The sequence below is a fragment of the Panthera onca genome, chromosome A2, assembly GCF_046562875.1.
Source record: "Panthera onca isolate mPanOnc1 chromosome A2, mPanOnc1 haplotype 2, whole genome shotgun sequence".
Classification (NCBI taxonomy): domain Eukaryota; kingdom Metazoa; phylum Chordata; class Mammalia; order Carnivora; family Felidae; genus Panthera; species Panthera onca.
The window spans coordinates 63,373,158-63,386,469 of NC_138340.1; the positions used below are offsets into that span (position 1 = coordinate 63,373,158).

At 48.6% G+C, this 13,312-nt stretch overlaps 1 protein-coding gene across 1 annotated transcript in view; it reads right to left on the reverse strand.

Annotated features, from left to right (window-relative positions):
• The window catches only part of SUN3 (Sad1 and UNC84 domain containing 3), a 31,149-nt gene extending 19,154 nt beyond the window's left edge, over positions 1-11,995 (reverse strand). Inside the window, exons 1-3 of the mRNA XM_060632072.3 lie at positions 11,691-11,995; positions 9,377-9,438; positions 2,946-3,049 (exon numbers count right to left, since the gene is read on the reverse strand). Of these exons, the coding sequence (XP_060488055.2) occupies positions 2,946-3,049; positions 9,377-9,438; positions 11,691-11,812 (288 nt within the window). The 5' untranslated portion in view covers positions 11,813-11,995. The remainder of the gene's footprint in view (positions 1-2,945; positions 3,050-9,376; positions 9,439-11,690) is intronic.
• Between the last annotated feature and the right edge of the window lie 1,317 nt (positions 11,996-13,312).

Below are 13,312 nucleotides of genomic sequence, written 5' to 3' on the forward strand. Positions count from 1 at the left end.
TTCTCCTGTGTGTAAGACAAGGTAACACTGGTCAACAGTGTGACCGAAGCGAAACCCTGTCCTCATGAAACACACGCTCTAGGTGCTCAGCCGGAGGCACTTTTAGGGGGAAGGCGCTGCTGGGTGTGCTGTCTGCCCCCAAACTGAGACGCGGAGGGGAAGAATGTCTTTTGAAAAGAGACCTTCATTTTTTGTGTTGGTATCTAGTGAGCCCCCCGTGTGTCTGGGGACTACGTTAGGCTCTGGACAAGCTTCTTGCTTGTTACCTTCCAGTAGGAGGATCAGAGGGGCAGGAAGAGGCTCTGCAAGTCAACCAAGCGTCCACAGCAAAGTGGAGGCTGGGATGTGCAGGGCAAGGTCATGGGCAGTCTAGCTGGCCGCAGAAGGCTCTCTGAGGAGAGGACACTTGGGCTGGTCTGGAAAGTCAGAGAGGAGACCCCCTCTGCAAGACCTGGGCAGAACACCGCAGGCAAAGCCCTGGCAGAAACCGCCAGGGGAATTTGAGTGTATGAGGCCAGGTTCTCCAGAGAAACAGAACCAGTGTCAGGAGAGAGAGGGAAAGACACACAACTGGGGAGCTTGGCAAGTCTAACACCTGCAGGGGAGGCTGGCATCCTGGAGGCCCAGAGAAGGGCTCATATTGTAGCTCAAGTCTGAAGGCTGTTTGGAGACAGAATTTCTTCCTTTTTCTCTTAAGACCTTCAACTGGTTGGGTGCGGCCCACCCACATGATGGAGGATAATTTGCTTTACTTACAGCCTGTCAGCTTAATGTTAATCACATCAAAAAATATCTTCACGGCAACATCTAGACTAGTGTTTGGCCAAACATCCGGGCACATAGCCTAGCGAAGTTGACCCACAGAATTAGCCATCGAAATAGGAGTTAATCCCAAATTGGCAGTAACAGCTGAATTCTCTGTTGTCCACGCCAAATTCTCATCTCTGTTCCCTGGTGATAACCTGACTATCTGGCCCCAGTTCCAGTTTTTAATTTTTTAATGTTTACTATTTATTGTTGAGAGACAGAGAGAAACAGAGTGTGAGCAGGGGAGAGGCAGAGAGAGAGAGGGAGACACAGAATCTGAAGCAGGCTCCAGGCTCCAAGCTGTCAGCACGGAGGCCGACGCGGGGCTCGAACTCATGGACCGAGAGATCATGACCTGAGCCGAAGTCAGACGCCCAACCGACTGAGCCACCCAGGAGCCCCTGGGATCCTGGTCTTTGATGTGAGGACCACGTGGTAGAGGGGATTCCTCAGGCTGGCCTTCCTTGTGAGGTTTCCTTGTGTTCTTCTTTCATCTGGACCCAGGCACCCAGGATACACAGATCCTCAGTGTTTGCAGAAAGGTAGCTTCCTTGCGACTGGGAGCGATTCCAGGTTTCAACCTATGAACTTCCCAGGGAACAGCCCTCACTGGGTTGGAATGCGGAGGGGACCCAACCAGCACCCTCTCCCCATGTAGGGACCCCACACGACCAGACACACTGGACTCCAGCGGCTGCTGGCTGAGCCAGGAAACGGGGTCTCCAAGGGAAGTGGCCATGAAATCAAGTGCAAGGTCACTGACGGGGTGGAGTCCGTCTGTCTGGCCTTCTTTCCGAGGAGCAGTGGCTCACCCGGCTCCTGTCATTCTTCTCAGCTCTGGTCTTTGGAGGCCAGCGCGTGGGGTGGGCGAGACCCGGGCTGGAATGCAGGAGAGGCAGAGGCGGGTGGGCCAGAGAGGGGACACCCGTGTCTGGCCTCAGTCTAAGCCCACTGAGATCAAACTGGCTTCGGGACAAAGGGGAGGCTGGCCCATCCAGAGCATCAGGCAGTGGCTAACACTATTTGCCATTTTCTACGTGCTGGGGCTTCCCCTGAGGAGCTGCCTTAGCTCAGGTGTTGTGACAGAACACCCTGGACACCGGGGGCTGATGAACAACGGAGACCGATTTCTCACAGTCCTGGAGGCTGGACGTCTGAGTTCAAGGCCGGCAGACTGAGCGCCTGGTGAGAACTACTTCCTGGTTCTTAGTGTCTCCTTGCTGTGTCCTCACATGGTGGAGCGATGGTTGGGGAGCAGTCTGGGGTCTCCCCATGACCTCACCCAAAGGCCAAAGGCCCCTCCTCCACATACCTGGGGCTTGGGTTTCAACCGGGAGGGAACACAGTCTGTGGCATTCTGACCCGGCACCCCAAATGAATGTCCTTTGCGGGTGCAAAATACGTCCGTTCTGTCCCAATAGCCTCCAAAGTCTTAGTTCATTCCAGCCTGACTGAAAAGTCTAAAGTTCACAGCCTCGGGCGGTTGGGTGGCTCAGGGGCGCCTGTGTGGCTCAGTCGGTTAAGCCTCCGACTTCGGCTCAGGTCATGATCTCACAGTTCGTGAGTTAGAGCCCTGCGTCGGGCTCTGTGCTGACAGCTCAGAGCCTGGAGCCTGCTTCACAATCTGTGTCTCCCTCTCTTTCTGCCCCTTCTCTGCTCATGCTGTGTCTCTCTGTCTCAAAAAAATAAAAACAAAAAAAAAAAACCATTAAAAAAAATTTAAAAAAAATAAATAAAAAAGTTCACAGCCTCATCAAAATAGCATCTAAGTCAGATACAGGTGAGATCCTAGAAGCAAATTTCCTTCCAGATGTGAAACTGTGGAATCAAACGTGTTCTGTGTGAAATCAGCGATGGGACAGGCACAGGATAGACACCTCATTGCCAATGGGAAGAAACAAAGTGGACCAGAGTTTGCAAACATTCAGTCTATGGCAAGAGCCTGCGGGGATCAGAGGCTGGGCGAATTTGCAGGGTCTCTCAGCCAGAAAGCCACTTATTAGAACGCTGATCCCTATGTTATTTCCATTAGATATTCACATGCAAAACAAATGTTACCTTTGTTTGCATGTGAATATCTAATCTGGCGTACTAAATTTTAAACGAGTGACATACAAAATGACTTAACAAAAGATCACCTGGTAATTATAAAGTCTGGAACCGCATTCTGCAATTAGAGCATAAAAGTGACTGGATTTCTGAGGAAACTCCGTTTCTTTCAGCCACATGTGATTCCCAAGCCCTGTTAAAGAAAATACCAACTCTGATTAAAGAGTTTGCAAACATTTATGATGTTTTGCACATATTTATAGGAATTTCTCTAAGTGTGAAGGATACATACAATGTTAAAAAGAATATCGGGGGCCCCTGGGTGGCTCAGTTGGTTAAGCGTCCAACTCTTAGTTTTGGCTCAGGTTATGATTTCATAGTTCGTGGGTTCAAGCCCCACATCAGGCTCTGTGCTGACAGTGTGGAGCCTGCTTGGGATTCTCTTTCCCTCTCTCTTTGCCCGCCCCCCGCCCCGTGCTTGTGTGTGTGAGCTCGCGCGCTCTCTCTCTCTCTCTCTCCCACGTGCAAAAATAAATAAATAGATAAATAAATAAATCAACATTTAAAAAAATAAAAAGAATATCAGATACTTGGATGACAGTATGGAAAATGGCAATATTGGGTGCTTCACAAAATCAGTTCTCCCTTGAAGTGTTCAGATACTGGCAAAGGCAAACAGGACCAACAATTTTTGGACTCCGAAATCTAATCCCAAACTTAAAGCAACTAGAGGACTGAAGAAAAAAGCAGATTATTTTTGTTAAAGGGCAGTGTGGAACTTCCATTCCCCTGCCTGCCACCCTCCATTCCCCAGCGTGGGGGCAGGGCTGCGGGATGGCAGGGAACATTCTTGGGGGGTGGGGGGGGACAACTAATACCGATTTGTTCTTAAAACAGATGGTGAGTTCTGACCTGCCTGGCGTTCCTGCTTCCTCGGGTTAGAAGGGGTTTCTGGTAGGCTATGATGTCTGTTAAAAGATTTAAGGACATAAACTGGACTTGCCCACCTGGGAAAGGGACGGTGAATGGGACAAGTGACAGACAGACAGACCCAAGAGCGTGGGAGGGAGAAGTGAGAGGAGGCAGTCTCTTGTGGGAATAAGAGCTTGGAAGGGAAAAGGTGCAGCACTGTGCACGTCCAGCATGGGACACATGTTTAGGACAGACCGTAGACACGATCCCACACTTGCACCTCTGGTGGCCCTGCGGGGTCTGTGTGAGCAGGAGGTGATGGCTAAGCCGGCAGTGTGGGGGATCGGTGTACTGAGAGAGCGCCCCAGCTTAGAGCCACAGGATCGAGGCGTGGTGGGCACTCCTCGCCCTGTCTCTCAGTGACTCCAGGAACCGTATCACGTCACTCATTGTCCCCTGAGATACCAAACAGCGACCATCACTAAGCCAATGGCCATGACCCTCAACAAGGAATAATAACAATCCCTGGGGAATGAGGGGACATCTGACTCCTGAGTCACCACATTAAAATTTTGAGGGGTGCCTGGGGAGCTCAGTCGGTTGAGTGTCCAACTTGATTTCAGCTCAGGTCATGATCTCACAGTTTGAGAGTTTGAGCCACATCAGGGTCTGTACTGATGGCGTGGACCCTGCTTGGGATTCTCTCTCTCTCTCCTATCTCTCTCTCTCTCTCTCTCTCTCTCTCTCTCTCTCTCTCTGTCCCTCCCCTGATATTGGGTGTGCACGCACTCTCTCTCTGTCTCTCTCTGTCCTCTCTCTCTCAAAATAAATAAATAGGGGTGCCTGGGTGGCTCAGTCGGTTGAGTGTGCGACTTCGGCTCAGGTCATGATCTCACGGTCTGTGAATTCGAGCCCTGTGTCGGGCTCTGTGCTGACAACTCAGAGCCTGGAGCCTGTTTCAGATTCTGTGTCTCCCTCTCTCTCTGCCCCTCCCTCGCTCATGCTCCGTCTCACACTCTCTCTGTCAAAAATAAATAAACATTAAAAAAAATTTAAAAATAAATAAATAAATAAACTTAATAAAAGTAATAAAATACTGAAATGTCCAGTTTCCAACACAAAACTAAAAGGCACATGAAGAAACACGCAAGTCCAGCCAATGGGAAAAAAAATGACCGAAGCCATCCCTAAGAAAGTCCAAATGTTGGACTTTTTGGAGTTACTAAATAAAAACTTCAAATCAACTGTCTTAAATATGCTAAAAAAACTAAAGGAAATCAAGGACAAAGAATGAAAGAAATCCGAAGAAATGATACATGAATGAAATGAGAATAACGATAGAAAAATTATAAAGGGAACCAAATATAAGTTCTGGAGCTAAAAAGCACAATAACTGAAACGAACAATTCACCGGAGGACTTGACAGACTTGAGCAGGTGGAAGAGAGAATCAACGGGCTCAAGGATCAGGATCAGATGATCGGAGTCACAGAGCCTGAGGAGGAGCAGCAGCGGGGAAACAAGAATACAGAAACCAGAGCCTAGGAGCCCCATAGGACACCCTCATACATATGCATATAGACTTCCAGAGTTCCAGAACAGCCACGAGACACAGGGACAGAAAGAAGACGGGAAGATATAACAGCTGAAAACTCCCCAGTTCGATGAAAGGCATAAATCTACACATTCAAGAAACTCAACAAACTCTAACTAGGATAAACTCAAAGATGCACCACACCAAGACACGCTATGAGTCAGTCCAAAGTCAAAGGCAGAGAATCTTGAAAGCACACTACTTGCGATGTACAAGGAACACTCAATAAGACGATCATCACATTTCTCAGCAGAAACCACGGCAACCAGGCAGGGGCATATTTAACGTGCGGAAAGGAAAAAGAAAACCGCCAACCGAGATCTCCTCCATCCAGCAAAACTACCCTTCAAGATGGAGAGAAAGCCTGTGGAGGCTCAGTCATTTAAGCATCTGACCTAGGCTCAGGTCATGATCTCACAATTTGTGAGTCCCAGCCCCACGTCAGGCTCTGAGCTGTCAGATCCTGCTTCAGATTCCATGTCTCCCTCTCTCTCTGCCCCTCCCTAACTTGTTCTCTCTCAAAAATAATAAATAACTTTTTAAAAAACATAAACAAACAACAAACAACAAATTAGAGAGGAAGTTAAGGCGTTCCCAGGTAAATAAAAGCTGCAGGAGTTCTTGCCAGAATATCTGCCCTACAAGAAATGCTGGAGGGAGTCTCTCGGGCCAAAGTGAAAACAGACAGGACAGAGGAAATGTCCTATGAAGAAATCAGTGTTTCCGGGAAAGCCAACTACATGAGTAAACATAAAAGCCAGGGTTACGGTAGTCTTGCTCTGTAACTCGGTTTTAATTTTGACACGATTAAAAAGATAAATGGGTACAAAGTGTGTACCCATAACATATGGAGGGAGGGAGATGAAGGAGGGAGGGAGAAAGTTGACAATAACATGAAGGAGGGAGGGAGAAAGTTGAACAAGCAGAGTACTTATATGCTGTTGAAGCCAAGTGGCTATCAATTGAAGCTATATTGCCACGGATTGAGAACATTCGCTGTGATCTCCAGGGTGACCACTAAGAAAATAACTAAAAAAATGTACACAAAATGAAATGAGGATCAAAACAGCACGCTACAGGAGTGCCCGGGTGGCTCAGTCTGTTAAGCGTCCAACTCCTGATCCCACAGCTCAGGTCTTGATCTCAGCGTCATGAGTTCAAACTCCATGTTGGGCTCTGCGCTGGGCATGAAGCCTACTTAAAACACACACACACACACACACACACACACACACACACACACACAGTCAACTACAAAAAATCAATTAAACACAGAAGGCAATAATGGATGGAATGAGGAACAGAGAAGGTATAAGACAGAGAAAAAACTGGCAAAATGGTAGAAATCCTTCCTTATCAGTAATTACTTTACAAGTATGTGGGGAATAAGCTTAGGAGTTCCCTGAGCCTGCACTGATGAGTCAACAAGCACCTTTCTTTTGTTAATTAGTTCCGCTCAGGGTGGCATCACTCGCAGCGCATTGGTCTATAGCCTGGTTTACCTGTTTACCTAATTTGGTCCTTCCTTCCTGTGAAAGCAGCTTTCTGCTCTAGTACTAAGTGGGGGGGGGGGGGCACTTCTGCCCTTGGTTACCTTGTATACCTTTGTTCTGTATTGGGGTTTGCCCCGCCCTCTCTATACCTATTTACCTAATCTCATTTACCCAAACTTGGGTGTGAGCGAGCATCCTATAGCTTTGTAATTCTTTATGCCTTGTTAACCCATCAGTGCAGGCTCAGGGAATTCCGAAACTTATCCCCCATACATGTAAATGGATTAAACTCTCCAGTCAAAAGTCAGAGACTGGCAAAGTAGATTTGAAAACACGGTCCAACTATATACTGCTTACAAGAGATTCATTCTCCAACCCACACTGAAAACTATAAAACATTGCTAGAAGAAATGAACGAAGATATAAATAAATGGAAAGACAACCCATGTTCATGGGTCAGAACACTTCCTATTGTTAAGGGGTGCCTGGGTGGCTCAGCAGGTTGAGCGTCTGACTCTTGGTTTCGGCTCAGGTCATGATCCCACAGTCGTGGCAACAAGTCTTTTGTTGAGCTTTGCGCTGAACATGGAGCCTGCTTGGGATTCTCTCTCTCTCTCTGTCTGCCCCTCCCCTGCTCAAGTTCTCTCTCTCTCAAAATAAGCGCACATTTTTTTAAAGGGGACAGTATGTAAAAAGCAAAAGGACAATCTAGAGAATGAAGGGAAATATTTGCAAATCACATATCTGAGAAGGGTCTAGTAGCCAGAATATATAAGGAACACTTACAGCTCATCATCCAAGGGACAAAGGACCCAATCACAAAATGGGCCAAGGACTTGAGTAGATATCTCTCCAAAGAAGATGTATGGACGACAAAGAAGCACATGAAAAGGCATCATTAGTCATTCAGGAAATATAAACCAAAACCACAAAAGCACTTCACATTCACCAAGATGGCTTTGCTCCAGAAACCGGAGAACAACAAGTGTTGATGAGGATGTGGGGGGAGCAGGACAGTCATGCGCGGCTGGTGGGATTGTGAAATGGTGCACCTGCTGTGGAAGACAGTTAGGCAGCTCCTCCCCAGCAAGTTACCAGAAGGCAAGCACCCCCAAAAAATTGAAACCAGGGATTCAGACAAGTACACGTGCACATATGTTCAGAGCCGCACTGCCCACAACAGCCAAAAGGGGGACACAATCCTGGCCCATTAATAGTCGACTAGACTGCGGTCTATCCACACTGTGGAATATGATTCAGCCATAAAAAGGAATGAAATACTGACATGTCTACAATGTGGATGAACCTGAAAAACATCAGGTTTAATGACAGAAGCCAGACAAGAAGGTCACATGTTGTGTAATTCTGTTTATATTCAGAACACGAAATCCACAGACAGAGAGAAGAGTGGTGTTGCCAGGGCTGGGAGAGGGAAAACGGGGGGGCAAGCGGTTAGTGGGCACGGGCTTCCTTTTGGGGTGGTGAAAATGTCCACAAATTAGGAGTGGTGGCTGCACAGCCCCAAGACTTCCACTGAACTGCTTGCATTATGATAGTTAATTTCACATCCGGAGGATTTCAGCTCCACAAAAATAAAGAGAACCCGAGTCCGGTTAAGTCCACCAAAACCACTTACATCCGTGGCGTCTAAGATGGGTCTGCAACATTGGTGGGCAAGGTGCAAGGTTGCAGTGGGGACATACAAAGAAGCAGCTGGCATCCGCTGTGAAGATGCATGGATTTCCATCTCAAAGGATGTCACAAGATTGTGGGGTACAATTTCCCAGATGCAGAAAACCCTGAGTGCAGACATCTCTGCTGCCCGCGCCAAACATTCGTGACACTTCCCTGCGTGTGGTCTGGGGTCGTGCCTGGGGAAATGTCGCCTACATCCCACTGCAGCAAGGTGGGGATGTCCAGCTGAGGGGAATGGCCCCAGGGCAGCAGCGATGGGGACAAGCAGCAAAGCTTCCAGGGAGCAGTTCCCAGAAGAACCAGAATATTCAGGGTTCGGTCTAGATAGAGGTCTGCGGAGCTGGGTGGGGCACAGCAGGTGCGTGGAGACGCAACCAAGAGAAGGAGCTTGGACCTCAGGCAGGCACAGCATCAGGACAGCCCAGCCATCCAGGAAGCCACATGCAATGATGACAAGATGGCACCCAGCATCCTGCCATGTCATAAGATAGCAATCCCGGCAATAACTGGGTTGGAACCTTGATTTCCCTGTGGTTCAAGTTGTCTTAAAATACCAAAGAAAGTTGTCAAAGAGCAATTTTCCAGCGCACTAGGGATCGTGATGCATGATACCCTCAGTCTGAAAGCTGTAAACCGCACGTTCAGCCATTTCTTCACCCCTGGGATGAGGGGGAGTCTTTGTTGCCCGTTTATCTGTAGCATTTACTTACTTCCAGGACTTTCTTTGGCATTTCTTTACAAACATGAGTCATTCCACGGAGGTCACCCTCCCCACACAGAAACGTCCCATGACCTGGTTTTCAGGATGATTACTTAGTAAAGCTTACCTATAAGAAGAAGGGTCACCATGGACACTGTGCTTATGACAATCTTCCATGACTGGGTTAACCTAGAAAGGAGAAAAACAAACAGAACTTAATGGTAAAGACCCACTAACCTGTAACTTGAACTCGAAACTAACCACCACAACCAAGTCCACAAATGTGCTTATTCTAGGTCGAGTTTTGCAAACTAATTCAGTTCCTAATCCAATCTCAGGAATTGAGGGATAAAAAAATTTCCAGGATGGTATATCAACATACTTGAACAGATATCCACATCCCTCACTTTCACACACGTTATGGTTACGCTGGTTTTTACATCTTGTGTATGTCTGGACCTTTCCACGTGTGCCTAGATGCTAACACAGAAGAAAGTAGAAAGGATTATCTGTGTTGTCTGGATGTAGAAGGAGAGGAGAAGGGGCAGAGAGAGAGGGAGACACAGAATCCGAAGGAGGCTCCAGGCTCCGAGCTGACTGTCAGCATAGAGCCCAACGTGGGGCTCAAACTCAGGAACCTCGAGATCATGACCTGAACCGAAGCCGGCTGCTTAACCAACTGAGCCACCCAGGTGCCCTTGCTCTTTCTTTAACTTTATGCATAAATGACAGTAAACCTGTGCTAATTTGGGGAGAGTCTGGTGACCATTTAAGCGATGTACCGACTCACCCTGTCCGCGATCTGGGCCTGAGCTGTGCCATCAGGAGCAGCTCAGATCCGCTCGAACACCGCAGTAGAGACTAGAACAAGCCAGCCAACTCCCCCCAGGGGAGGGTCTTTGATACCTTATTTCTCTGCAAATACCAGCCCTGCTTATTGGCTATCCAGGGCGGTTAGACTGTGCCCCCCCAACCCAGAAGGTTTTCTCAACTCCTTTCCCTCCTGGAGAGTGTATCTTTTTTGTAAATTTTTAAAAAATGTTTATTTATTTATTTTGACAGATTGAGAGAGAGAGAGAAAGAGAGAGAATCCCAAGCAGGCTCTGCACTGTCAACGCAGAGCCCGACACGAGGCTCAAACCCAGGAACCGTGAGATCACGACCTGAGCCGAGACCCAGAGTCAGATGCTTAATGGACAGAACCACCCAGGCGCCCCCAGGGAAGTGTATTTTGAAACCACCTCCTCTTTCAATATCACTCGTCGGTCATGTGGGGGGTCCACTGCCCAAAGAATCATTCAAAGATGGATTTACAGCCCAGGTGAGCCCGCCTGATGGGCCGAATTGAATGAAAAGGACCACGTTACCACATTCGCCAAAGGTTAATTATGTTTCGTTACCATCCTGGCTGTCAGACTCTGCTTTCCAAAGCCCCTTGGCTGCCTTTCCTGGCCTGCGGAGCCCTGCCATCTGCGGGGCGCGGGAGCGAGGGTGCTTTGCTACCTTTCGGTGTAACTGTCTTGTGCTGGCTTCTTGTATCGTGACTTTGTGGCCCTGCCTCATTTTCACTGACAGGTTTGTTCCTCTGCAAGGGCTCTGCTGTTACCGCTGGCACGGCCACTTTGTTCCTTTTCATTTCTGTTCCCCCTGCCCCACCCCCGCAGGCAGTGCACAGGGGGCAGGTAAGGGGGCTTGGGTCTTGGCTCACCCAAGTGGGCACAGCTTCCCTGTTGCCTCCTCCTGTGAGGACACAGTTATTGGGCTTAAAATGCTTGCCCCCTAGCTGTGCGGTCACGTCTCACCTGAGGATGGAATAAACGCGCTCTGTGTCTGGGGTCCTAAACCGCGGTGCTAAGCGCCAGAATCCAGAGAATGGACCAGCTAGGCAAAACCAGGAATCATCTCTAAGTTCATAAACTAAAATACTAATCTTGCTGCTCCTATGGCTCATTTTTTGTTTTTTTTTTTTTTAAAGTGTATTTATTTTGAGAGAGAGAGAGAGAGCACGCACAGGGGAGGGACAGAAAGAGAGGGAGAGAGAGGATCCTGAGCAGGCTCCACATGGTCAGCGCAGAGCCCGATGCGGGGTTCAAACCCACAAACCGTGAGATCATGACCCGAGATGAAATCAAGAGTCAGATGCTCAACCAAGTGAACCACCCAGGAGCCCCTGGTTCATTCTTCTAAAACGATGGCTTCTCGTTCACACCCTTGTCCCCAGTCGGCTGTACGGAATCAAAGTAACCCCTGCGTAGCGCGGAGCCAGCATCCCACGGGAAGTCCTGTGATCGAGAGAAACGTACAGAGGAGACCTTTGGAAAGGCCTCTCTCTAAAAAGGACACGAGTTTTGCTGGGTTATTTTCCAAGTAAACAGAGCATGCCTGGCACGTGGGATGTGGAACATAAGACCTCGTGGAAATCATTCTGCAAAGGTACATACCCACTGAAGTCAGGGCGTCCGTGCCCCCGGAGCATGTCACTGAGTCCACCGCTGACGCTGGCTTCTTCAGAATGACCTCTAAAAAACCTGGCCCCCCTTCTTGGCTTCGGTCTTCCGCTCATTTCCCCCCACGAGGTGGCAGGGAGCCGGGGGAAGGAAGGACGGCGTTCGCTGGCTCTTTCCTACTTTACGGACAGCATGACGCTCTATGGAGAGGGTTTTGCTCTGTTTCTTGTCTTACATCCCGGGTAAGACGCCTTGGAGGGAGACACCGTGAGTGAGGAAATGTAGAAATGCTGAACACTCTCCTGTTACATCACCTTCTGTGACACATCATAATGGCCTAATGGCCGGGTCAGCTGGTGCACCTGCAGCCACACCCCACCCGCCACTGGGTCCTCCTGAGTGATGCATACGTGCTTTACTGCGATGCCTTCCGAGCAGCCCGTGTCGTGCTAAGGTCCCCCTGCACCCTCCTCTCTGCCGCCACAAATCAGGAATCTGCTGTGTTTGCTTCCAGAGTTTTTCCCAAGTGAAATACCGCAAACACAATGGGAGACCCCAAAATATCACTCCCCAATTGCACGCCTCTCCGTTCCTTCCCACGGGTGACCACCATCTGGACCCTGCTATGCACAATTCCCATTTGGTTCTAAAAATGTTATCACACAAATATGTATCCTTGAATAACATAACGGTGTGTGTATGATTTCAACTTAAATGACCTTTCTCAGCTTTTTTTTTTCCTGATGTTTATTTGTTATTGAGAGAATGAGAGAGCTCAAGCAGGGGAGGGGCAGACAGAGAAGGAGAGAGAGGGGACCCCAAGCAGGCTCTCTGCTGACAGTGCAGAGCCCGATGTAGGGCTCAGACTCAAGAAACATGAAACCACGGCGTGATATTCACCCCATTCCTGACCTGGTCACCCCCCCAGGCCCTACCCCCCCCCCCAAACAACATCACACTGGGGGTAAGGTTTCAACATATGAACTTGGGTGCAGGGTCAGGATGGGACATGACACACACTTGGTCTTTGCCGTCACGCTAAATGATGCCAATGTCTTCATCACCCTCAGTGATGCCCCTTCCCGACTGGGATCTAAACACCAGGCACATGCCTTGGAAACCTTGCAAGTGAAGCCGGCACACTGATGTATTTCTTAAAATGACTAGGACCCATTCTACTCCCTGGAATGAGGCAAGGAAGCAAAATACTACATTATTATAAAAAAAAAAAATTCATCTCTTGGGCACCTGGGTGGCTCCGCTCATGATCTCACGGTTCATGGGTTCGAGCCCTACGTCGGGCTCTGTGCTGACAGTCAGCTCGGAGCCTGGAGTCTGCTTCGGATTCTGTGTCTCCCTCTCTCTCAGCCCCTCTCCCCTGCTTTCACTCTCTCTCTCTCTGTCTCTCAAAAACTAATAAATGCTAAAAAAAGAAATAAAAAAAAATTCATCTCATTTTGAGATACAAAAGAAAACCCTACAACTCTTATTCTAAACATTGGTTTCTGATAGACTATATAATAATACAACTTGGGATGCCTGGGTGGCTTAGTCACTTGGGCGTCCGACTTCGGTTCAGGTCATGATCTCACTGTTTGTGAGTTCGAGCCCCGCAT